Source organism: Salvelinus namaycush, chromosome 4 (genome assembly GCF_016432855.1).
Source record: "Salvelinus namaycush isolate Seneca chromosome 4, SaNama_1.0, whole genome shotgun sequence".
Lineage (NCBI taxonomy): Eukaryota > Metazoa > Chordata > Actinopteri > Salmoniformes > Salmonidae > Salvelinus > Salvelinus namaycush.
Genome location: NC_052310.1, coordinates 75,217,521 through 75,243,182, shown reverse-complemented (window position 1 = coordinate 75,243,182; position 25,662 = coordinate 75,217,521). Strand labels below are relative to the sequence as shown.

The 25,662-nt window shown below is 44.4% G+C and overlaps 1 protein-coding gene across 1 annotated transcript in view; it reads left to right on the top strand.

Moving 5' to 3' along the window:
* The window catches only part of LOC120046000 (serine/threonine-protein kinase WNK4-like), a 107,984-nt gene extending 82,822 nt beyond the window's left edge, over positions 1-25,162 (top strand). The window contains exons 10-19 of the mRNA XM_038990915.1: positions 1,140-1,275; positions 3,313-3,429; positions 6,780-6,953; positions 17,085-17,139; positions 17,330-17,473; positions 19,413-20,365; positions 20,747-20,843; positions 23,960-24,136; positions 24,425-24,614; positions 24,799-25,162. Of these exons, the coding sequence (XP_038846843.1) occupies positions 1,140-1,275; positions 3,313-3,429; positions 6,780-6,953; positions 17,085-17,139; positions 17,330-17,473; positions 19,413-20,365; positions 20,747-20,843; positions 23,960-24,136; positions 24,425-24,614; positions 24,799-25,162 (2,407 nt within the window). The remainder of the gene's footprint in view (positions 1-1,139; positions 1,276-3,312; positions 3,430-6,779; positions 6,954-17,084; positions 17,140-17,329; positions 17,474-19,412; positions 20,366-20,746; positions 20,844-23,959; positions 24,137-24,424; positions 24,615-24,798) is intronic.
* The last annotated feature ends 500 nt before the right edge of the window (positions 25,163-25,662 follow it).

Here is a 25,662-nt window from a genome sequence, read left to right as displayed (position 1 = left end):
CTCAACTGTCTAGTGTTGGTGATTGCGTGCCTGCTGGAACCACTTCTTCTCCTTTTTAGCTTATAGGAGTGGAACCCGGTTTGGTCGTCTGCTGCAATAGCCCTTCTATGACAAGAATCAACGTGTTGTGCGTTCCAAGATGCCATTCTGCACGATACTATCGTACTGTGCCGTTATTTGTCTGTTTGTGACCCGCCTGTTTGTGACCCGCCTGCTTCCACAATTCTTGCCATTCTCCTTCCACCTCTCTCATCAATGAGCTGTTTTCACCCACAGGACTGCCACTGACTGGATGTTTTTTTTTTGTCGCACCTGTAACAGAGACGCTGTGAGTCGAGAAGCAGGTGAAACGTTTAATAAAACAACAAACATGAAACGAGACAACATAACAGTGGCGACAATGCATGAACACAGGAACAATACCGACTGAGGAAGGAACCCAAGGGAGTGACAGATAAAGGGGAGATAATCAGGAAGGTAATGGAGTCCAGGTGAGTATCATAATGATCTGCAGGTGCGCGTAATAATGGATGCCAGGTGTGCGTAACGATGCATCCCAGGACTGGTGGTTAGTATACCGGCGACGTCGAACGCCGGAGGGAAGGAGCGGGAGTAGATGTGACAGCACTATTCTCGGTAAACCCTACACACTGTAGTGCGTAAAAAGCCCAGGAGGGCGGCCGTTTCAGAGATACTGGTTCTGGCGTGCCTGGCACTGACAATCATTGCAAACTCAAAGTCGCTTTAGTCACTCGTTTTGCCCATTCTAACGTTCAATCAAACAATAACTAAATGCCTCGATGCCCGTCTGCCCGCTTTATATAGCAAGCCACGGTCATGTGACTCACTGTTTGTAGGAGTGATTTGTGACATCGGCGGATGTAAAAAGGGCTTTATAAATACATTTGATTGATTGATTCATTAATTGTCGTGAACGGGGGTTGTACCTAATAAATTGGCCGGTGAGTGTATATTTGGGATGTTTAACGGTCTAGCTCTGTTTCCTATTGTGACGTGTGGTTATTTCTATTTCATCCTCATTGCATGGTTATTAACTCATAAATGACTGCAACATAAAATGCACCAGTGGTTTTACAGTGGTAATGACAAATTTACTAACACGCCAATCATCTTCACAGCTATGCCTCCGACGTGACCTCGGGTTTGAGTGATGGCTACGAGGGCCTATCAGAGAGGAGTGGCAAGACTGCTGCCAGGCGCACGGCTGGCAAGCTGTTCCGGAGGAGAGCCCGTTCAAGACTGCGCATCACTGGGGTAAAACAAATCAATTAATCAATCAAGACTATTCTATACAACTGATTGTCAAGCCCACAATTAGGGCCTGTCCCAAGAGCACCCTATTCCCTATATAGTGGGGGAATATAATGCTAATGGGGTACCATTTGGGATGCCTACTTTGCAGTTTCCCCTATATTAATTTAGCAGCAGCACTTTTTTAATATACAGTGGGGAGAACAAGTATTTGATACACTGCCGATTTTGCAGGTTTTCCTACTTACAAAGCATGTAGAGGTCTGTAATTTTTATCATAGGTACACTTCAACTGTGAGAGACGGAATCTAAAACTAAAATCCAGAACATCACATTGTATGATTTTTAAGTAATTCATTTGCATTTTATTGCATGACATAAGTATTTGATCACCTACCAACCAGTAAGAATTCCGGCTCTCACAGACCTGTTAGTTTTTCTTTAAGAAGCACTCCTGTTCTCCACTCATTACCTGTATTAACTGCACCTGTTTGAACTCGTTACCTGTATAAAAGACGCCTGTCCACACACTCAATCAAACAGACTCCAACCTCTCCACAATGGCCAAGACCAGAGAGCTGTGTAAGGACATCAGAGATAAAATTGTAGACCTGCACAAGGCTTGGATGGGCTACAGGACAATATGCAAGCAGCTTGGTGAGAAGGCAACAACAGTTGGCGCAATTATTAGAAAATGGAAGAAGTTCAAGATGACGGTCAATCACCCTCGGTCTGGGTCTCCATGCAAGATCTCACCTCGTGGGGCATCAATGATCATGAGGAAGGTGAGGGATCAGCCCAGAACTACACGGCAGGACCTGGTCAATGACCTGAAGAGAGCTGGGACCACAGTCTCAAAGAAAACCATTAGTAAAACACAACGCCGTCATGGATTAAAATCCTGCAGCGCACGCAAGGTCCCCCTGCTCAAGCCAGCGCATGTCCAGGCCCGTCTGAAGTTTGCCAATGACCATCTGGATGATCCAGAGGAGGAATGGGAGAAGGTCATGTGGTCTGATGAGACAAAAATAGAGCTTTTTGGTCTAAACTCCACTCGCCATGTTTGGAGGAAGAAGAAGGATGAGTACAACCCCAAGAACACCATCCCAACCGTGAAGCATGGAGGTGGAAACATTCTTTGGGGATGCTTTTCTGCAAAGGGGACAGGACGACTGCACCGTATTGAGGGGAGGATGGATGGGGCCATGTATCGCGAGATCTTGGCCAACAACCTCCTTCCCTCAGTAAGAGCATTGAAGATGTGTCGTGGCTGGGTCTTCCAGCATGACAACGACCCGAAAAACATTGCCAGGGCAACTAAGGAGTGGCTCCGTAAGAAGCATCTCAAGGTCCTGGAGTGGCCTAGCCAGTCTCCAGACCTGAACCCAATAGAAAATCTTTGGAGGGAGCTGAAAGTCCGTATTGCCCAGCGACAGCCCCGAAACCTGAAGGATCTGGAGATGGCCTGTATGGAGGAGTGGGCCAAAATCCCTGCTGCAGTGTGTGCAGACCTGGTCAAGAACTACAGGAAACGTATGATCTCTGTAATTGCAAACAAAGGTTTCTGTACCAAATATTAAGTTCTGCTTTTCTGATGTATCAAATACTTATGTCATGCAATAAAATGCAAATGAATTACTTAAAAATCATACAATGTGATTTTCTCGATTTTTGTTTTAGATTCCGTCTCTCACAGTTGAAGTGTACCTATGATAAAAAATGACAGACCTCTACATGCTTTGTAAGTAGGAAAACCTGCAAAATCGGCAGTGTATCAAATACTTGTTCTCCCCACTGTATACAGTACCAGTCAAAATTTCGGACACACCGACTCATTCAAGGGTTTTTCTTTATTTTTACTATTTTCTACATTGTAGAATAATAGTTAAGACATCAAAACTATGACTATGACGACATCCTGCATACACACGTCCTGCATACACACGTTCTACATACAGACGTTCTGCTGCTTCCCCAGTGTTTCGTTAGTCTACAGAACATAAACAAAGTTACCCTGATGGATGGTGTCTCTATGTGCAGCTCTCTGACAAAGACGACCGGGTGGTGGAGTGTCAGCTGCAGACTCACAATGACAAGATGGTTACCTTCAAGTTCGACCTGGACGGAGACAACCCAGAGGACATCGCAGTTGTCATGGTTAGTGGTCACCTCTGTAGTTCACTACTTTTAACCAGGGCCCTAAATAGGAAATAGGGTACACCATTTGGGATGCAGACCTAGTCTACTCAGTCGACCATTGGCCCTTCACTGATCTCCAAATAACAGACCTACACACTATAGGGTAGTATAATCTCCAGAGAAATGAAGCACTACCAGCTTAATTTAATAGCAGATTCTACTATCTTCCCCTATCTCACACAGCAGCACAGGCTCTACGTCCCACTTCCAGTTTAAACACTTTTCTCTGTGTTTCTATGTCATATAGATGTATCTCAGTTAGGGGGATGTGAGGCATGTAGATAAGCAGTTTACACCGTGCCATTTTAGTTTACACACGTCTCATTTAGGTTTGATTATGAACTTGGCGGGGTTCTGGCGTAGGGATACACAAAGCACGTAGCCAAGATGAGGTAGTGGTATTTTCTACTTCTGTTGGTGGTAAATTCTAGAACTTTGTGTTGACTGATTATTCTGTTTATTCCAACTCTGAATGAAACACAGTGCGCTTTTGTTTAGTCGAGTCTTGGCACAGAGTTAGTTAGGTCTTATAAAAGCCCCTGTGGTTATTAGTGAAGTACACCAGCACTACAAGAGCTGAATTAAGACATGCTGACAGGAGAGCCAGCCCATTCACCACACCCAACCATCCAATCAAACCACAATTCACAGAATTATGCAAACCGCCTTAATCCTGCTCTAGACCAGTGGTTTTCAATCTGTGGTCCTCGGACCACTGGTGGTCCACGGAGGTACTGCAGGTGGTCACATTTTTGATTGTGATTATTTATTTTAATTACATTTTTTTAGTTATATTTTTTTGTTGTTGAAAAAATTATAACAGTTGGGAGTATTAATGTTATTGTTGGCAATTTTACATAAATGTTCACAATGCAAATTGTTTTAATATAATAATAATAAAAGGCCTTTTATTTGTTCCATTCACTGCTAAAATTGACCAAATATTTTATGTAAAAAAATTATCTGCAACTAATGGTGGTCCTTGAGATTTTGACGTGATTTGGTGGTCCCCGGAACGGAAAAGGTTGGGAACCACTGCTCTAGACTGCTCCAACAAATTAGTACTGTGTGTGGAGGTTATGACAATGAGGGCAGACAGACATACACTACCGTTCAAAAGTTTGGGGTCACTTAGAAATGTACTTGTTTTTGAAAGAAAAGCCATTTTTTTGTCCATTAAAATAACATCAAATTGATCAGAAATACAGTGTAGACATTGTTAATGTTGTAAATGACTACTGTAGCTGGAAATGGCAGAAAATATGGGTAAAATAACACAGACACTGGACAGAGGAACTCTGCCTAGAAGGCCAGCATCCCGGAGTCACCTCTGTTGACGTTGAGACTAGAGGTCGACCGATTAATCGGAATGGCCGATTAATTAGGGCCGATTTCAAGTTTTCATAACAATCGGAAATCGGTAATTTTGAACTCCGATTTTGCCGATTTTTTATAACTACACATGGTTGATGATATTACTAGTTTATCTAGCGTGTCCTGCGTTGCATATAATCGATGAAGTCCGCATTCGCGAAAAAGGACTGTTGTTGCTCCAACGTGTACCTAACCATAAACATCAATGCCTTTCTTAAAATCAATACACAGAAGTATATATTTTTAAACCTGCATATTTAGCTGAAAGAATACAGGTTAGCAGGCAATATTAACCAGGTGAAATTGTGTCACTTCTCTTGCGTTCATTGCACGCAGAGGCAGGGTATATGCAACAGTTTGGGCCGCCTGGCTCATTGCGAACTAATTTGCCAGAATTTTACGTAATTATGACATATCATTGAAGGTTGTGCAATGTAACAGGAATATTTAGACTTATGGATGCCACCCGTTAGATAAAATACGGAACGGTTCCGTATTTCACTGAAAGCATAAATGTTTTGTTTTCGAGATGATAGTTTCCGGATTCGACCATATTAATGACCTAAGGCTCGTATTTCTGTGTGTTATTATGTTACAATTAAGTCTATGATTTGATAGAGCAGTCTGATTGAGCGATGGTGGGCACCAGCAGGCTCGTAAGCATTCATTCAAACAGCACTTTCGTGCGTTTTGCCAGCAGCTCTGCTGTTTATGAATTGAAGCCTATCAACTCCCGAGATTAGGCTGGTGTAACCGATGTGAAATGGCTAGCTAGTTAGCGGGGTGCACGCTAATAGCGTTTTAAACGTCACTCGCTCTCACTCGCTCTGAGACTTGGAGTAGTTGTTCCCCTTGCTCTGCATGGGTAACGCTGCTTCGAGGGTGGCTGTTGTCGATGTGTTCCTGGTTCGAGCCCAGGTAGCAGCGAGGAGAGGGATGGAAGCTATACTGTTACACTGGCAATACTAAAGTGCCTATAAGAACATCCAATAGTCAAAGGTATATGAAATACAAATACAAAAAGTGTTCATTCAGTATTGTTGTAATTGTCATTATTACAAATACATTTAAAAAATCGGCCGATTAATCGGTATCTGCTTTTTTGGTCCTCCAATAATCAGTATCGGTATTGGCGTTGAAAAATAATAATCGGTCGACCTCTAGTTGAGACTGGTGTTTTGCGGGTACTATTTAATGAAGCTGCCAGTTGAGGACTTGTGAGGCATCTGTTTCTCAAACTAGACACTCTAATGTACTTGTCCTCTTACTCATTTGTGCATCGGGGCCTCTCACTCCTCTTTCTATTCTGGTTAGAGCCAGTTTGCGCTGTTCTGTGAAGGGAGTAGTACAAAGCGTTGTACGAGATCTTCAGTTTCTTGGCAATTTCTCGCATGGAATGGCCTTAATTTCTCAGAACAAGCATAGACTGACAAGTTTCAGATGAAAGTTATTTGTTTCTGGCCATTTTGAGCCTATAATCGAACCCACAAATGCTGATGCTCCAGATCCTCAACTAGTCTAAAGAAGGCCAGTTTTATTACTTCTTTAATCAGGACAACAGTCTACAGCTGTGCTAACATACTTGCAAAATGTTTTTCTCATGATCAATTAGTTTTTTTAAATGATCAACTTTGATTAGCTAACACAACGTGCCATTGGAACACAGGAGCGATGGTTGCTGCTAATGGTCCTCTGTACGCCGATGTAAATATTCCATAAAAAATTGTCAGTTTCATTAACAATGTCTACAAGGTATTTCTGATCAATATGATATTATTTTAATGGACAAAAAAATGTCTTGTCTTTCAAAAACAAGGACATTTCTAAGTGAGCCAAAACTTTTGAACGGTAGTGTACATACACAGACAGGCATGCAGGCAGGCAAACAGGCTGACATGTGTTATTGATTTATTCATGGCGTGTGTATTTTCCAGGTACACAATGAGTTCATCCTGCCATCGGAGAAGGAGGGTTTCATCCACCGCATGGGTGACATCATCAAGAGGGCGGAGACTCTGATGAAGGAGCACATGGTTCACGTGGGCGGCAGCCATGGAGCGCCATGCCCACAATACCACAACAGGGTCAACTCATTGTCTGCGTCACAGGTCAGTACCAGCTCAGGTAGCAGCAGAAAACAGTCCATAACCTGGGTGACTGGAGTCTCTGACATTTTTATGGGCTTTCCTCTGACAACGCCTATTGTATAGGTTCTGGATGGCAGGGAGCTTGGCCCCAGTGATGTACTGGGCCGTTCGCACTACCCTCTGTAGCGCCTTACGGTCAGATGCCGAGCAGTTGCCATACCAGGCGGTGATGCAACTGGTGAGGATGCTCTCGATGGTGCAGCTCTAGAACCTTTTGAGGATTGGGGACCCATGCGAAATCTTTTCAGTCTCCTGAGGGGGAAAAGGTATTGTCGTTCCCTCTTCACGACTGTCTTGGTGTGTTTGGACCATGATAGTTCGTTGGTGATGTGGACACCAAGGAACTTGAAACTCTCGACCCACTCCACTACAGCCCCGTCGATGTTAATGGGGGCCTGTTCGGCCCGCCTTTTCCTGTAGTCCACGATCAGCTCCTTCGTTTTGCTCACTCACATTGAGGGAGAGGTTGTTGTCCTGGCACCACTGCCAGTTCTCTGACCTTCTCCCTATAAGCCGTCTCACCGTCGTCGGTGATCAGGCCTACCACTGTTGTGTCGTCAGCAAACATAATGATAGTGTTGGAGTCGTGTTTGGCCATGCAGTTGTGGGTGAACAGGGAATACAGGAGGGGACTAAGTACACACCCCTGAGGGGCCCCAGTGTTAAGGATCAGCGTGGCAGACGTGTTGTTGTCTACTCTTATCACCTGGCAGCATCCCATCAGGAAGTCCAGGATCCAGTTGCAGAGGGAGGTGTTTAGTCCCAGAGTTCTTAGCTTAGTGATGAGCTTCGTGGGCACTATGGTGTTGAACGCTGAGCTGTAGTCAATGAACAGCATTCTCACATAGGTGTTCCTTTTGTCCAGGTGAAAAAGGGCAGTGTGGAGTGCGATTGAGATTGCGTCATCTATGGATCTGTTGGGGCGGTATGCGAATTGGAGTGGGTCTAGAGTGTCCGGGAGGATGCTGTTGATGTGAACCATGACCAGCCTTTCAAAGCACTTCATGGCTACCGATGTGAGTGCCACAGGGTGGTAATCATTTAGGCAGGTTACCTTCGCTTCCTTGGGACCATGGACTATGGTGGTCTGCTTGAAACATGTAGGTATTACAGACTCGGTTAGGGAGAGGTTGAAAATGTCAGTGAAGACACTTGACAGTTGGCCCGTGCATGCTTTGAGTACACATCCTGGTAGTCCGTCTGGCCCAGCGGCTTTGTGAATGTAGACCTGTTTAAAGGTTTTGTTCACATCGGCTACCGAGAGCGTTATCACACAGTCATCCAGAACAGCTGGTACTCTCGTGCATGCTTCAGTGTTGCTTGCCTCGAAGCGAGCATAAAAGCTTGTCTGGTACGCTCGTTACACTGGGCAGCTCGCATCTGGGTTTCCCTTTGTAGTCTGTAATAGTTTTCAAGCCCCGCCACATCCGACTATTATCAGAGCCGGTGTGTGTTTTGTCCTTTTATTTTAATTTAATTTAAATTTCATATTCCCCGCTCCTGTCCCCGCAGGAGACCTTTTGCCTTTTGTTAGGCCGTCATTGTAAATAAGAATTTGTTTTTAACTGAATTGCCTAGTTAAATAAAGGTTAAATAAATAAAAAAATCGCCTAAACCAAAGACAACAATGTGTTAAACAAATCAAAATATATTTTATATTTGAGATTCTTCAAATAGCAACCCTTTGCCTTGATGACATCTTTGCACACTCTTGGCATCCTCTCAACCAGCTTGACCTGGACTGCTTTTCCAACAGTCTTAAAGGAGTTCCCACATATGCTGAGCACTTGTTGGCTGCTTTTCCTTCACTCTGCGGTCTGACTCATCCCAAACCATCTCAATTTGGTTGAGGTCGGGGGATTGTGGAGGCCAGGTCATCTGATGCAGCACTCCATCACTCTCCTTCTTGGTAAAATAGCCTTTACACATCCTGGAGGTGTGTTGGGTCATTGTCCTGTTGAAAAACAATTGAGCCCACTAAGCCCAAACCAGATGGGATGGCGTATCACTGAAGAATGCTGTGGTAGCCATGCTGGTTAAGTGTGCCTTGAATTCTAAATAAATCACAGACAGTGTCACCAGCAAAGCACCCCCACACCATAACACCTCCTTCTCCTCCATGCTTTACGGTGGGAAATACACATGTGGAGATTATCCTTTCACCCACACCACATCTCACAAAGTCACAGCTGTTGGAACCAAAAATCTCCAATTTGGACTTCAGACCAAAGGACAATTTTCCACTGGTCTAATGTCCATTGCTCGTGTTTCTTGGCCCAAGCAAGTCTCTTCTTCTTATTGGTGTCCTTTAGTAGTGGTTTCTTTGCAGCAATTCGACCACGAAGGCCTGATTCAAACAGTCTCCTCTGAACAGTTGATGTTGAGATGTGTCTGTTACTTGAACTCTGTGAAGCATTTTTTTGGGCTGCAATTTCTGAGGCTGCTGACTCGAATAAACTTATCCTCTGCAGCAGAGGTAACTCTTGATCTTCCATTCTTGTGGCGGTCCTCATGAGAGCCATTTTCATCATAGCGCTTGGTGTTTTTTGCGACTGCACTTGAAGAAACGTTCATTGTTCTTGAAATGTTCCAGATTGACTGACCTTCATGTCTTAAAGTAATGATGGACTGTCGTTTCTCTTTGCTTATTTGAGCTGTTCTTGCCATAATATGGACTTGGTCTTTTATCTTCTGTATACCCCCCTACCTTGTCACAACACAACTGATTGTCTCAAACGCATTAGTTAATAGTTAAGAATATTCCTGGGTTTAGGAGTTATGGAGAAAGCAATATGAGTAACACTGTAATCAGGACATGGTGGTACTAAAAAGCTCTCGAACCTTCATAAAAATCCTATGATGTCATTAGTGGAAGCACCAACAGGCCTCCCTCTTTCTGTCATGCCCTGACCATAGAGAGCCCTCGGTTCTCTATGGTGTTTAGGTCAGAGCGTGACTAGGGGGATGTTCTAGTCATTGATTTTCTATGTGGCTGGGTTGTATGGTTCTCAATTAGACGCAGCTGGTAATCGTTGCCTCTAATTGGGGATCATATTTAGGAAGCCCTTTCTCCCACTTGCTTTGTGGGATATTGGTTTGAGTGAGTGCATGTAGAACCACTGATGTCATGGTTTCGTTGTTGGTTTATTGTTTTTGTTTGATGTTTCACCGTAATAAAGATGTGGAACTCTACACACGCTGCGCCTTGGTCCGTCCATTATCAAGAACGTGACACTTTCCTCTCCACCGTCCTGTGTACATTACATTCCAGCTCTAATAATATAATTAGACCATTATTTAGGTTCAGAGTGGTTCACTGAGAACGGGTCTCCATCCCACATGACACCCTATTCCCTTTATAGTGCACTACCTTTGGGTTTATGGCTCTGGTCTAAAGTAGTGCACTATATAGGGAATAGGGAGCCATTTCAGAAGTAGATAGGGGCAGCCAGGAGAGGATACTCTGTAATGCCAGGACATGTTGTTATCTCCAGAGAACAACATGTCTGCTGTGCTGTGCATTCCAGTGAACAGATCTAGGATGTCCATAGTGGAGAAAAATGTGTATATATCCTGGAAATATCTCCTTCCTGGCTCCGGACCAGGACCTGATTGAAAACAGGCTGCTGACCCGACCACATCTCTAACTGAGACCCCATATGGCCTTATACGTTTCTAGACTATTTGGACAATTTGTGTCCCCCCGGGGAGGCGTCAGACGTCACCGTCTGCTTTTGCTGTGGTGTTACTGAACCTGTCTGTGGCGAGAGATGACATTCGTAGCTGGACGCTCAATCGGATACAAATCAAGGCTAACGTTACATATTGAGGAATTATTAACACCGTGGAGGAGCTACAGGCACGCTGCTGTCGGGGGACACCGACTCAGCTCACAAACTCAGACACCTATGTCAACACCTGCAATCAACTAGCCAGCTAGCTAGCTAGGTTGCAATGGAACCCGCTTCGCCTGAAGTAGCTAATGAATGTTTCCAGCTCTGTAGAGCTATGTTTATTGCGCTCTTGTCCACGACAATATTGACAATCCGGAGTTCCAATGCAGCAATTGTTTGCTAGCGGAGAATTACAGGAATGACTTGGCTATGCTTAGCAAACAAATCTAAATTCTGCTCAAACTTATAGGGAAAACACAAACTGGAACTTTCTTGTTCTCAACTCCTATGGCTGGACACCGTCTGATGGATGTTTCCCCGCCTTGTCATCTGTCCCTATCTGAATGGCAGGTGCTTCCTGGAACATGCCTGCGAAGGAAGTCGTCTCTTTCTGCTTCTCTTCCTCCATCCTGTAGTGAAGTAGACGGAGAACAGCAAGAAGAATGTTCCAAAAAGAGCTGGTTCCATGTCACAATTGGTGGAAACCGAAGGCAGCGGCATAATGCTTAGTGGATGGGAGTAACTGCGAGAGGTTCATAGCAGATTGACATATGGAATAGCTTCGCTGCATTGGTGCCTGATTTACCTGCGCCCTCATCACTGGGATTGCCTGTGTCTGCGACGGTGGTGCTGACTCCATTATGTTGACTCCAGCAGCAGCTTCGTCATCGAGTTCGGCTCCTTTCCCCTCGATGGATCTGATGGGGCACTGCTTGCAGTGGGATGTCTGGACCTATCAATGTGAGCAGTGGGCGTACTCTATCCTGCATCTCATGGGCCGGTGAAAGGTTCAACGAATTGTGTGAGGGGTAAGAATGGGTGGATTTCTCCATTCCCTTCTCCGACTGTTGTATTGGGCAGTTCAGTGGTGAGAAATGTCTCAGCATGGGTACAGGACATGAATAAGCTGCTCCCAAACACTTTAAACCAGCATCAGAAAATTGAGTCTATCATAGTTCATGTGGGATTCAATGACATTATGAAGGGCAGCTCAGAACAGCTGAAGATGGATTTTAAAGAACTGTTTGTGTCACTACTTGACCCATAACAAATGCCCCACAATATATCTGTCCCCCTGCCCTCCCTAAATCGTGGCATTGAATGGTTCAGCAGACTTTTAGCCCTCCATAACTGGCTACGAGACCATTGCAACTCTGTGGGTGTTAATCCCTACCATTGTGTTGCTGCGTTGTCATATGCTTCAGAAAATGTACATTATCTCAGGGGCTTTGGAAGACACAATGTAAGTAACCTAATTTATGTCCCTCTTACTGCCCCGAATGCCTCTGCTGATCCCACAGCTATTTTATGCAGTAATCATGTGCCTATGAACCAGAGTTGTACTGTTAGCACTGAGTCGGTGTGCCCTAGTAGGAAGTCCACTGTGTGCAGCTCACCCTGCACTAACATCAATAACATGGCATGTCTACCTCTGCTAAGCTTCCCAGTAAAGCAATGAAAACAATCAAGCATCCCAGAAAAGTGTTAAAAATAGCCCACGTTAACATATGTAGCTTAAGAAACAAGGTTCATGAAATCAATAATTTGCTAGAAACAGATGGCATTCATATTCTGACAATCTTTGAAACTCATTTAGATAATACCTTTAATGATACAGTGGTAGCAATACATGGTTATAACATCTAAAGAAAATAAAGAAATGCCAACGGTGGAGGTGTTGCCGTTCATATTCAGAACCACATTCCTGTAAAGCTTAGAGAGGATCTCATGTTAAAAACTGTTGAAGTAATATGGCTCCAGGTTCATCTGCTTCACTTAAAGCCCATTATGGTGGGAAGCAGCTATAGACCAAGTGCTAACAGCCAGTATCTGGATAACCTGTGAAATTCTTGATAATGTATGTGATATCAACAGAGGTATATTTTCTGGGTGATTTAATTATTGACTGGCTTTCATCAGGCTGCCCACTCAAGAGAAAGCTTCAAACCTGGTCCAGGTTATCAGCCGGGTAGTTCCAAACAGGACAGGAATGAAATCAACAACATATATTGATCACATCTTTACTAATGCGGCAGAAATGTGCTTTAAAGCAGTATCGAAATCCATTGGATGTAGTGATCACAATGTAGTAGCCATATCTAGGAAAACCAAAGTTCCAAGCTTTAGGCCTGATATTGTATACACGTTTTGTAGTGATTCCTATGTTGTTGATGTAAAACATATTTGATGGTCCGTGGTGTATAATGAGGAGCAACCAGACGCTGCACTTGACACATTCATGAAATTGCTTGTCCCAGTTAATAATAAGCAGGCACCCATTAAGAAAACGACTGTAAAAACAGTATGTATGTTTGAGAGGGATGAGGCAAAAGGAATGGCATATAAGTCTGGCTGCACAACCGATTGGCAAACGTACTGCAACTTGAGAAATCATATGACTAAACTGAATTAAAAAGAAGAAGAAACTACACTATGAAACAAAGATAAAGGACATAAGGAATGATAGTAAAAAGCTTTGGAGCCCCTTAAATAAAATGTCCGGCAAAAAGGCAAACTCAGCTCCATCATTCATTGAATCAGATGGTTCATTCATCACAAAATCCACTAATATTACCAACTACTTGAATTATTTTTTTAATTGGCAAGATTAGCATGACATGCCAGCAACAAACACTAACACTACACATTCAAGTGTATCTGACCAAATTATGAAAGACAAGCATTCATTTTGAATTACGTAGAGTGTGAAAGAGGTGAAAAGATTATTGTTGTCTACCAACGATGACAAGCCACCGGGGTCTGACAACTTGGATGTAAAATTACTGAGGATAATAGCAGACGATATTGTCACATCTTCAATTTAAGCCCACTAGAAAGTGTGTGCCCTCAGGCCTGGAGGGAAGCAAAAGTAATTCCGCTACCTAAGAATAGTAAAGCCCCCTTTACTGGCTCAACTAGCCGACCAATCAGCCTGGTACTAACCAGTAAACTTTTTGAAAAAAATGTACAATGCTTTACAGTAAACAAATGAACAACAGACTTTCAGCACGCTTATCGGGAAGGACATTCAAGAAGCACAGCAGTTACACAAATGACTGATAATTGGCTGATAGAAATTGATGATAAAAAGATTGTGGGGGCTGCTGTTTTGTTAGACTGCAGTGTGGCTTTTGACATTATCAATCAGTCTGCTGCTGGAAAAATGTATGTGTTATGGCTTCACACCCCCTGCTATATTGTGGATAATGAGTTACCTGTCTAACAGAACACAGAGGGTGTTCTTAAACGGAAGCCTCTTCAACAAAATCCAGGTAGAATCAGGAATTCGCCAGGGCAGCTGTTCTAGGCCCCTTACTTCTATCATTTTTTACTAATGACATGCCACTGGCTATGAGTAAAGCCAGTGTGTCTATGTATACGGATTACTCAACACTATACACGTCAGCTACCATAGCGACTGAAATGACTGCAACACTTAACAAAGAGCTGCAGTTAGTTTCAGAATTGGTGGCAAGGAATAAGTTAGTCCTAAATATTGAAAAAACTGTGACAAATAGCTCTTATAGGACCAGGGCACAAATAATAATATAATAATAATCAATCATTTTATTCTTTATTTAACCATCTTACATATAAAACCTTATTTGTTCATCGAAAATTGTGAATAACTCACCACAGGTTAATAAAAAATAAAAATAAATGATTTCACCTTTGTTTAACCAGGTAGGCCAGTTGAGATCAAGTTCTCATTTGCAACTGCGACCCGGCCAAGATAAAGCAAAGCAGTGCGACAAAAACAACAACACAGAGTTACACATGAACAAACGTACAGTCAATAACACAATAGAAAAATCTATGTACAGTGTGTGCAAATGTAGAAGAGTAGGGAGGTAAGGCAATAAATAGGCCATGGAGGCGAAATAATTACAATTTAGCATAAGCACTGGAGTGATAGATGTGCAGATGATGATGTGCAAGTAGAGATACTGGGGTGCAAAAGAGCAAGAAGATAAATAACAATATGGGGATGAGGTAGTTAGGTGTGCTATTTACAGATTGGCTGTGTACAGGTACAGTGATCGGTAAGCTGCTCTGACAGCTGATGCTTAAAGTTAGAGAGGGAGATATAAGTCTCCAGCTTTAGTGATTTTTGCAATTCGTTCCAGTCATTGGCAGCAGAGAACTGGAAGGAAAGGTGGCCAAAGTAGGTGTTGGCTTTGGGGATGACCAGTGAGATATACCTGCTGGAGCGCGTGCTACAGGTGGGTGTTGCTATGGTGACCAGTGAGCTGAGATAAGGCGGAGCTTTACCTAGCAAAGACTTATAGATGACCTGGAGCCAGTGGGTTTGGCGCCGATTATGTAGCGAGGGCCAGCCAACGAGAGCATACAGGTCGCAGTGGTGGGTAGTATATGAGGCTTTGGTGACAAAACGGATGGCACTGTGATAGACTACATCCAGTTTGCTGATTAGAGTGTTGGAGGCTATTTTAATGAGAAGGGTGTGCTTGAAAGGATGCACATAACTCTGCAATGTTGGATTGTATTGGAGAGAGTCTGTCTTAAATAATTTTCCACACAGTCTGTGCCTGTATTTAGTTTTCATGCTAGTGAGGGCCGAGAATCCACTCTCACATAGGTATGTGGTTGCAAAGGGCATCAGTGTCTTCACAGCGCGATTTGCCAAGACAGGATACTCTGAGCGCAGCCCAATACAGAATTCTGGCAGTGGCTTCTGATTAAATTAAATTTTCACAGAACCGCTTGTTGCAATTTCGATGAGGCTCTCTTGTTCAGATATTGTTAAGTGGACTGGAGGCAGGGCATGAAAGGGATAACAAGTCCAGTTGTTTGTGTCATCAATTTCGGGAAAGTATGTGCGTAATTGTGCACCAAACTCACTCAGGTGCTTCGCTATATCACATTTGACATTGTACGTAAGCTTGAGTTCATTTGCACACAAAAAAATCATACAGTGATGGACAGACCTGTGTGTTGTCCTTGTTAATGCAGACAGAGAAGAGCTCCAACTTCTTAATCATAGCCTCAATTTTGTCCCGCACATTGAATATAGTTGCGGAGAGTCCCTTTAATACTAGATTCAGATCATTCAGGCGGGAAAAAACATCACCCAGATATGCCAGTCGTGTGAGAAACTCGTCATCATGCAAGCGGTCAGACAAGGTAAAATGATGGTCACTAAAGAAAGCTTTAAGCTCGTCTCTCAATTAAAAAAAACGTGTCAATATTTTGCCCCTTGATAACCAGCGCACTTCTGTATGTTGTAAAAGCGTTACATGGTCGCTGCCCATATCATTGCATAGTGCAGAAAATACACGAGAGTTCAGGGTCCTTGCTTTAACAAAGTTAACCATTTTCACTGTTGTGTCCAAAACGTTTTTCAAGCTGTCAGGCATTCCCTTGGCAGCAAGAGCCTCTTGGTGGATGCTGCAGTGTACCCAAATGGCGAGAAACTGCTTGCACGCGCATTACCACTCCACTATGTCTCCCTGTCATGGCTTTTGCGCCATTAGTGCAGCTACGTTTGGCTACATACGGACCGTTAGTGGAACCGTTAGTTTGTTTGCTGTTTAGGACGGTTTAAAGTTAGTTATTAGTTCAGATTATGGTGGTTAAAAGATTTAAACCAAAGCGAAGTAATGGGAACACCACATAGTTGTTAATGATTGTCTTAATGGGTCGTTATTCAAATGGCCCTCATCATTAAAATGACCCTGCTTTTTATGCAACTGACTTCTCACAACAAACCCATTGGGTTTATGTCCTATGTTTATGTTTATTAAAGAAATGTTCTGAAACTTTGGCGACTACTAAATATTTTTTTATCCTTTCGCTTTGGGCTGGATGTGTCAATGTGTAGTTCATTCATGCATAATCTATGAGCAGAATTACTTTTTTACCTCAATTAGTTTGAAAGCTGTGCTGCGCCATTTTCGTTACATTTTCCCCCACTTGGGCCAGCCCCCTAGCAATGTAAGTTCTAGCCAATGAGCTTCAGCCCCTCGCTATTTGAGTGACACCTAGCAAGATGCACACACAGCAGAGTGAGAGAGAAATTATGTGGTGTACATATCTGCTCATGTGTGATGTAGTACGCAATTTTCAGCGACCACTTTTGGCATGTGAGCGCTACTTTCAGAACTACTGGCTAAAAAGTATTAAAAAAATTACCAGACAATCTCTAACTCACTGTGTATATCTGTGTCCTCTCTTCCAGCCTAATCTTCACAGTCACATTGTGGAGCGGACACAGACTGCCTCCTCTCTACCAGGTAAGAAAACAAAACCTCAGTTCTTCTCAGTATCATCTTGTGCTGCTTGGTCTCTATTCATATTCAACCTCCCTACACCTACTGTGTGTTCACTAGGGTTTGTATGGTAAATAGACATGCATTTTCTTGCCACTGTGCATGTCCATCTCAATGACTGAGACTGACTGTCTGTATCTGTCTGTTCTCCCAGACTTCAGCATTACTGACCCCAGTGTAGGCGTGCATGGTTCTCCCTTGGGTCCCGCTGATGGAGGAGACTTCTTCAGCCCAGCAGACGTAACATTACCTGCATGGAGACCTCTATTACGCTCCCAGTCTTTCCACAACGCCCCAGGTACTGTACTGTAACAGCCTACCTCTCCTCCTCCTCCCCACAGGCCCATGTGAAGAGACTTAGCATTGTTTACTGTTCACCACAGAGAGAGGACTGTTGCAAACTAAATGACACCCTATGACCTATAGGGCACGACCAAAGCCTGGTCGAAAGTAGTGCACTATTAAAGGAATAGCGTGCCATTTGGGATGCATCCTCATCTTGGCAGTGGAACACAAACCGGGTCCGACACTGTCGTAAAACCCCTCCCTCCTCAGACCCCGTTCTTAGTATTGTCAGGACATTTGAATGGTCCCGACTAATTTTCCCTGCACCTCAAAGCCCGGTTTTGTGCCTCAGTGGTGCCGTGCCAGCCTTGGGTAATTACCTCATCTGAAGGAAGCTTGTTGCCTATTTTCGAGAGGTGAATGCAGTCACTGTGAAGCATAAGCTTTCCCAGCCTGTTTTCTGTTTTCTAGCACACACACACACACACACACACAAACGTACGCATACACATACAAACACACACACACAAACAATCCCACTCCCCCTCTTTCCAAGAAAGCCCCCCCCCCCCACTGGAGGAGATGGAAGCATTTAAAGTCAATTAAAGAACACACAACGTCCCCTTCCACCCCACAAGACTTGGAGGCCATCTGAAGTATATCCCCCCTTCCTCCTTCCCCTGTTGTCTCTCTGTACTCTGCTGGACACAGCACAGTCTGGTTTCACAATGCCTGCTGGAACTGAGTGTTACCCAAACTATATTTCTATCTGAATTTACGTTAGTGGCTGGATTACCTCAGTGACTGGAGTGTTGGTGGCTGGATTACCTCAGTGACTGGCGTGTTAGTGGCTGGATTACCTCAGTGACTGGCATGTTAGTGGGTGGATTATCTCAGTAACTGACGTGTTAGTGGCTGGATTACCTCAGTGACTGGCGTGTTAGTGGCTGGATTACCTCAGTGACTGGCGTGTTAGTGGCTGGATTACCTCAGTGACTGACGTGTTAGTGACTGGATTACCTCAGTGACTGGCGTGTTAGTGGCTGGATTACCTCAGTGACTGGCATGTTAGTGGGTGGATTATCTCAGTGACTGGCGTGTTAGTGGGTGGATTACCTAAGTGACAGGAGACCTGTTGGTTCATAACTGTAGAGCCATTTCTGAATACAATTTCAAATTAATGGATGGGGTAGTGTAATGGCGTCCGCACTAATCCCTGAGGAGTGTGGAATAGACATTGAATTGACGTCTGTGATGTTTTCAATTTCAGACTTTCATAAAATGTCAAAACTAGTCTTTCCTTGCTCCATTAAATTTCTAATCCAAAATAAATCCCTGTCTGTGTCCCAAATGGCATCCTATTCCCTACATTATGCACCACTTTTGACCAAGGCACTACTTTTGGGTGCCATTTGGGATGCATACATAACTGCACATGCCCCAGCCACTCTGGCTATCAGCTCCTGTTATGCAATGACAATCTCATCAAAGCTCTCTCTTAAACTGTGATTTTGTTAAGACAAAACCCTGCCATTCACCATGGAAAGCACTGTACATGAGGGATTTATGTTCTAAATGCCTGATGTGACATCAGGCAGGGTTTTTGGCAGTGGGGCAGAAGGAACAATCCAAAATCTGAGGAGAGTGAGATGGAGCAAGAATAATATAATTCACTAGTCTCTGTGTTCGTTCAGTCCGTTTCCCACTCTTTTACAACCTAAGGGGTTCTCTAGACATTGGCATAAGAGTTTGTATGAGGACACTGTAAAGAACACATTGAGGTTTTGTAAGGCGTTATTTTTACACAAGTGGTATTTCTGAGTTAGGTAATGTTATGTTGTTTTGTGTCTACCAATCTGTCACCACACATGAAGTTCCCTCTCAGTAAATAAAAGTTACTTGAATATGATAATAACTAACATAAATTGTTCTGTTTTGTTTCTATCTTCCAGGTTCTCCTCACTGCCAGCAGCACCACCCAGCCTCCATGTTCTCCCCAGAGCACCCCCAGCCCCAGCAGCAGCACCCCCACCCCCAGCAGCACCACCCAGCCTCCATGTTCTCCCCAGAGCACCTCCATCCCCATCCCAAGCAGCAGCACCCCCATCCCAAGCAGCACTACCACATGCCCCCCTTCATGGGCCACACACACTTCCCTTTCCCTTATCCAGTGAACCACGGCTCCCCAAAACCAGCCCATTCTCCCCTCACACGGGTTGCCAGCAACCCCATGTTCCCCTCCGTTTACTCCCCAGCCTTCTCCGGGGGCCACCACTCTGATGCCCCGAGCCCCTCAGAGTACAGCGGGGAGGGGAACCCTCTGTCTCCCTCTGCTCACCCCCAGCACTCCGACATGTGGCCTTCCCACACACAGCCCCTATTCTCCCTGGCCAATGTGATCTCCATGGCGATGAGCATGGCTCACTCCTTCATCCCTGCCAACACCCTGGCCAACCAAGGGATGCCCTCCATAGCAGGCTTCCACCCCCAGCTTACCCACCCCCAGTCGGGCTACCCATCCATCTACTCCCCACACTACCAGACAGCTCCAGTGGAGGTCCCCTACCCTCAGGGTGGGATGCCTGGTCAAGGAAAACAGCACAGTGTCTACCAGGGCGCAAACACTCCACCACAGATGCAGAGGGATGGGTCTGGGTCTGTGTACTCTCAAAACAGACACCCCAGCTGGCAGCATAACCACATATCTCCCTCTATGATGGGCTACAACACCCCTCCAAGGAACCCACAGGGGATGTCACTGCAAACAGTGTCTTCCAAAAGCTTAAGCCATTTACAGAATAGTTCCCAGGGATCCTACATGGTTCCTCAGGACCAGTCTGATGTGTCCAGCTCTGCGTCGGGGTCTGACCTGTCCCCCTCGGCACCAGACAGCCCGGAGAGCACAGTAAGTTACCAACTAGACCTTACATGACTGTCTGACAGTGACAAGTAATGTCATTCTTGCTGAATATTTTTGGTCACTGAAACATAGCTGAAATTATTTTGCAAGCCTACTGGAAAAAAGTAATCAACATTGTTATTTGTTACTTTTATTTCTTATTTTTTTAGGTATTTTTCTTAAAACTGCATTGTTGGTTAAGGGCTTGTAAGTAAGCATTTCACTGTAAGGTTGACCTGTTGTATTCGGCGCATGTGACAAATAAAATTTTATTTGAATAAGAAAATGATAAAGAGAAATACCTAATGTAATGGGGGGATAGGTTTAATTTCTCTTAATCATTTTCTTAATAATGTTGATTACATGTTTCCTTCCTCTTTTCCCAAGTTATCATCGTTCAGCTCAACCACACCGATGTCCAGACCAATGGTGCCTGAGATGAATGCCAGTGCTCCCAAGCCCAGAGTATCTCCCAGTTACACAGGTAGAATTCACAGTGACTTCCCCTCGCTACCTCTACTCTAGCTGTATTGTACTGTACTGGCCCTTACCTAAGCTTACTGTTGATCTGTTGATGGTAGGAGACGGGTCGGGGAGGACGCTGGCAGACCTTGTTAGCACACTAAACAAATGAAGAGTAAACATTCCAGACACACGCACACACGCACACACACACGCACACACACACACACACACACAACGAGGCCGTTTCTCTATTATGCACGTGTGTTTTATGTTGTATTCTGTCTAAATAAGGCCTACCCAGCTAGCACATAACGTTCTGAGAACCATATGTTTCTTAGAGCTTGGTGAGAGCATGGTTGTCCTATGGTTATTTTGCATACACACTTCCCACAACTTTCTGGGAATGGTGCAGGATAGTTGCTTGGCTTTGGAACATTTTAAGCACATTTAAGGAACTTGACAAAAAAACATTATTTTCTTGGTATTTCATTACTTTAAAAGTGTTATTGAAACATTCAGTGAAAGTTTGAAGGAAGTTATTTTTCAAAATACTCTAAATAACCTATATTTTCCATTCTCATAGCGTTAATTAAACCTCCAGGAAAACTTTCAAGGAACCAGAGTAAATCATTCTCAGAATTGCCCTGCAATCTAAAAATAAGCGTGTTTGGGCCAATTTACCCTTCCCATTGTTTCCTGTTCTGTTTTATCCTGTCCACATCAGTGTTTGGTGACAACATCACCTATTAGCACTAGCAGTGCCTCGGGATCATTGAATAAGGGACCAATACGTAGATGTGATTATAGCCCTGCCTACCAGTATTGACCTATTAGAAGATTTGCCCTGCAGAACTGACCAATTAGAAGGCTTCCAGACTCGTTACAGGCCTCTCCTCCCATTTCCTCCCCACCTGTCTGTGTTTACACCGCACCTCCGCCCTGCTCTGGTCCGCGAGCGACCCAACCCAACAAGGCCCACCCCGCTCAACAGACAGACAGAACAGGCTCTGTTTGAGAAGTCCCAGGGCCACATTCAGCAGAGAAAAGCTGTTTCCAAGCCAGTAGAGTGCCACCTAGATCCACACATCAGCTAACTCTGATTCCTTCCACTTCTTACACCATCGCCAGATGTTGGCAGTAGATATGGCAGTTGGATTGGTTTTCTAACAGAAAGTTATGAAACTAAGGCCAGGGTTCTATCTGATCAACGGTAGAGCCACGTACAGTGGGGCAAAAAAGTATTTAGTCAGCCACCAATTGTGCAAGTTCTCCCACTTAAAAAGATGAGAGAGGCCTGTAATTTTCATCATAGGTACACTTCAAATATGACAGACAAAATGAGATTTTTTTTCTCCAGAAAATCACATTGTAGGATTTTTAATGAATTTATTTGCAAATTATGGTGGAAAATAAGTATTTGGTCACCTACAAACAAGCAAGATTTCTGGCTCTCCCAGACCTGTAACTTCTTCTTTAAGAGGCTCCTCTGTCCTCTTCTTTAAGAGGCTCCACTCGTTACCTGTATTAATGGCACCTGTTTGAACTTGTGATCAGTATAAAAGACACCTGTCCACAACCTCAAACAGTCACACTCCAAACTCCACTATGGCCAAGACCAAAGAGCTGTCAAAGGACACCAGAAACAAAATTGTAGACCTGCACCAGGCTGGGAAGACTGAATCTGCAATAGGTAAGCAGCTTGGTTTGAAGAAATCAACTGTGGGAGCAATTATTAGGAAATGGAAGACGTACAAGACCACTGATAATCTCCCTCGATCTGGGGCTCCACGCAAGATCTCACCCCGTGGGGTCAAAATGATCACAAGAACGGTGAGCAAAAATCCCAGAACCACACGGGGGGACCTAGTGAATGACCTGCAGAGAGCTGGGACCAAAGTAACAAAGCCTACCATCAGTAACACACTACGCCGCCAGGGACTCAAATCCTGCAGTGCCAGACGTGTCCCCCTGCTTAAGCCAGTACATGTCCAGGCCCGTCTGAAGTTTGCTAGAGAGCATTTGGATGATCCAGAAGAAGATTGGGAGAATGTCATATGGTCAGATGAAACCAAAATAAAACTTTTTGGTAAAAACTCAACTCGTCGTGTTTGGAGGACAAAGAATGCTGAGTTGCATCCAAAGAACACCATACCTACTGTGAAGCATGGGGGTGGAAACATCATGCTTTGGGGCTGTTTTTCTGCAAAGGGACCAGGACGACTGATCCGTGTAAAGGAAAGAATGAATGGGGCCATGTATCGTGAGATTTTGAGTGAAAACCTCCTTCCATCAGCAAGGGCATTGAAGATGAAACGTGGCTGGGTCTTTCAGCATGACAATGATCCCAAACACACCGCCCGGGCAACGAAGGAGTGGCTTCGTAAGAAGCATTTCAAGGTCCTGGAGTGGCCTAGCCAGTCTCCAGATCTCAACCCCATAGAAAATCTTTGGAGGGAGTTGAAAGTCCGTGTTGCCCAGTAACAGCCCCAAAACATCACTGCTCTAGAGGAGATCTGCATGGAGGAATGGGCCAAAATACCAGCAACAGTGTGTGAAAACCTTGTGAAGACTTACAGAAAACATTTGACCTCTGTCATTGCCAACAAAGGGTATATAACAAAGTATTGAGATAAACTTTTGTTATTGACCAAATACTTATTTTCCACCATAATTTGCAAATAAATTCATTAATAATCCTACAATGTGATTTTCTGGATTTTTTTTTCTAATTTTGTCTGTCATAGTTGAAGTGTACCTATGATGAAAATTACAGGCCTCTCATCTTTGTAAGTGGGAGAACTTGCACAATTGGTGGCTGACTAAATACTTTTTTGCCCCACTGTAACTGCACGCTTGATATTTAAAGGAAATTTCAGATTGAGCTGACATATGCAGCGTTTACCTTGAATGCTCCACGAATGCGGAAACATTGCCTTTAAACGGTGCATACCCGAAAAGGGGCAATCGGATTGAATCCCGGCCTAAAGCATTGTAATCAATTTGAGTGTACATGAGTCAATATCAGTGGAATATAATATCAACTACTGGAACAGAATGTAAACACAAACAGCAGATTGTGAAAATGAATTATTATCACTGTATTGATATTGATCATAAACCCCCTTCTCCCCACAGATCCTCCACCTGCTGTTGTCACAGTGGGCCGTTTTCAGGTCTCCCCTAGCATGGAGATCCCTGTGACTGCTGAACCAGGTGGACAGGGCTCTAACCCCGCCAGGCCCATGTCAGTGGGCAGCACCACCACCTCCAAGAGCAGCACAGAGGAGCAGGAGCATTGGGAGTCAGAGACCAGCCTGAACACCTCCCTCACTCTCTCCCCCCCACACCGACACCTCACTATGGGGGAGGCCCGGGAGGTCCAAGTAGAGTGGGCCGGGACCAAGGAGCAGCAGCAGGAAGAGGAGGAGGAAGAACAGGGGGAAGAAGATGAGGAGGAAGAAGATGGGGAAGAAGATGAGGAGCAGGAGGAGGAGAAGGAAGAAGATGAGGAGGAGCAGGAGGAAAAGGAAGAGCAGCAGACAGTGAGGAGGAGGAGAAGGAAGAGAATGTGCAGTCTCAGTCTGATGGGTATGTCTGCAGACATCGGCCTGTCCGTTATAGCGGTGGACTCAGAGGGGCGTGGCCTGTGGGAGGGAGGGGCAGGGAGCCCCACCTACAACTCCGCTCTAAACCACATGTGGCTGAGCTACAGCCGTAACGTCACATACCTGAGCAGTGACGACTCAGAGAGTGAGGACATGTGGGAGGAGCTGCAGGAGATGAGGGAGAAGTGAGTGTTTCACCTTCAGCATCTCCTCAGTCATTCACCCATTTTGGGTTTTAATCGAAGTTTGATTACTTTGAACTCAACTTGACTCTCAACTATTCCAAAGCACTTAAACATATCCTCCTCAGAGTCCTAAACTGTTTATCTTTATCCCGCTCTCTCATTCTCTCTCTCTCCCTCCTGTCAGACACTTGGCAGAGGTGCAGAGTCTCCAGGCCACCCAGAAGAGGGAGATTGAAGAGCTATATGAGAGGATGGGGAAGGTTCCCCCTGCGGGGATTGTCTCTCCTGCCGCCATGCTGTCAAGTCGCCAGCGCCGCCTCTCTAAGGAAAGGAGTTACCTCTCCTCCTCCCGCAGAAACAGTCTGCAGCGCCTGGACATGCTCCCCCTCCAAGGTATCATTAGGAGGAACTCTCTGGGTGGCAGCAGCAGTAGCAGCTCTCTGGAGAAGCCCTCTAAAGGGGTGACTTTTGCATCTGACGTCAGTAGAATGGTGGGTTTACACATTGTCCTTACAGGGTCCGAATACTTCTACTTGCGTTCTAAATAGTAGAATGATTGGGAATGCGAAAATACAACGTTTTATAGTGTGTGGGGGGAAAAATTGTATGCTTTAAATGCCAGGATGTCATACTCATGTCATTCTCATTTCGGCTCATTTCATCTACAACAAATTCGCTGCCTGCTACTGAGGAATAGAATCATCTTTTCAGACCAACGTGTGTTTGACAACAGCTGATAATCAGATAAGGGGACAAGCTGTACCAAAATGAACAAATGGCGGGAAACAACGCAATTGCGCATTAGCTGACACACTCTCGGTATGGGTGAGTCTAGTATGTTGACATTTGTTGCTTACTGAAAATGTTTTTATTAAATAGTACATTCTAAATAGTGTGTGATTAGTACACATGCAGTTTTAGTAAGTAGTAGGCAAGCCAGATTTCAGACACGGCTACTGTATTGAGTATGTGTTGTATTCATCCTGCTGTCCAAAATCTAAGTTCATCTAGAAGACAGGAGGTGAACGATTCTCCACTATATCTGAAT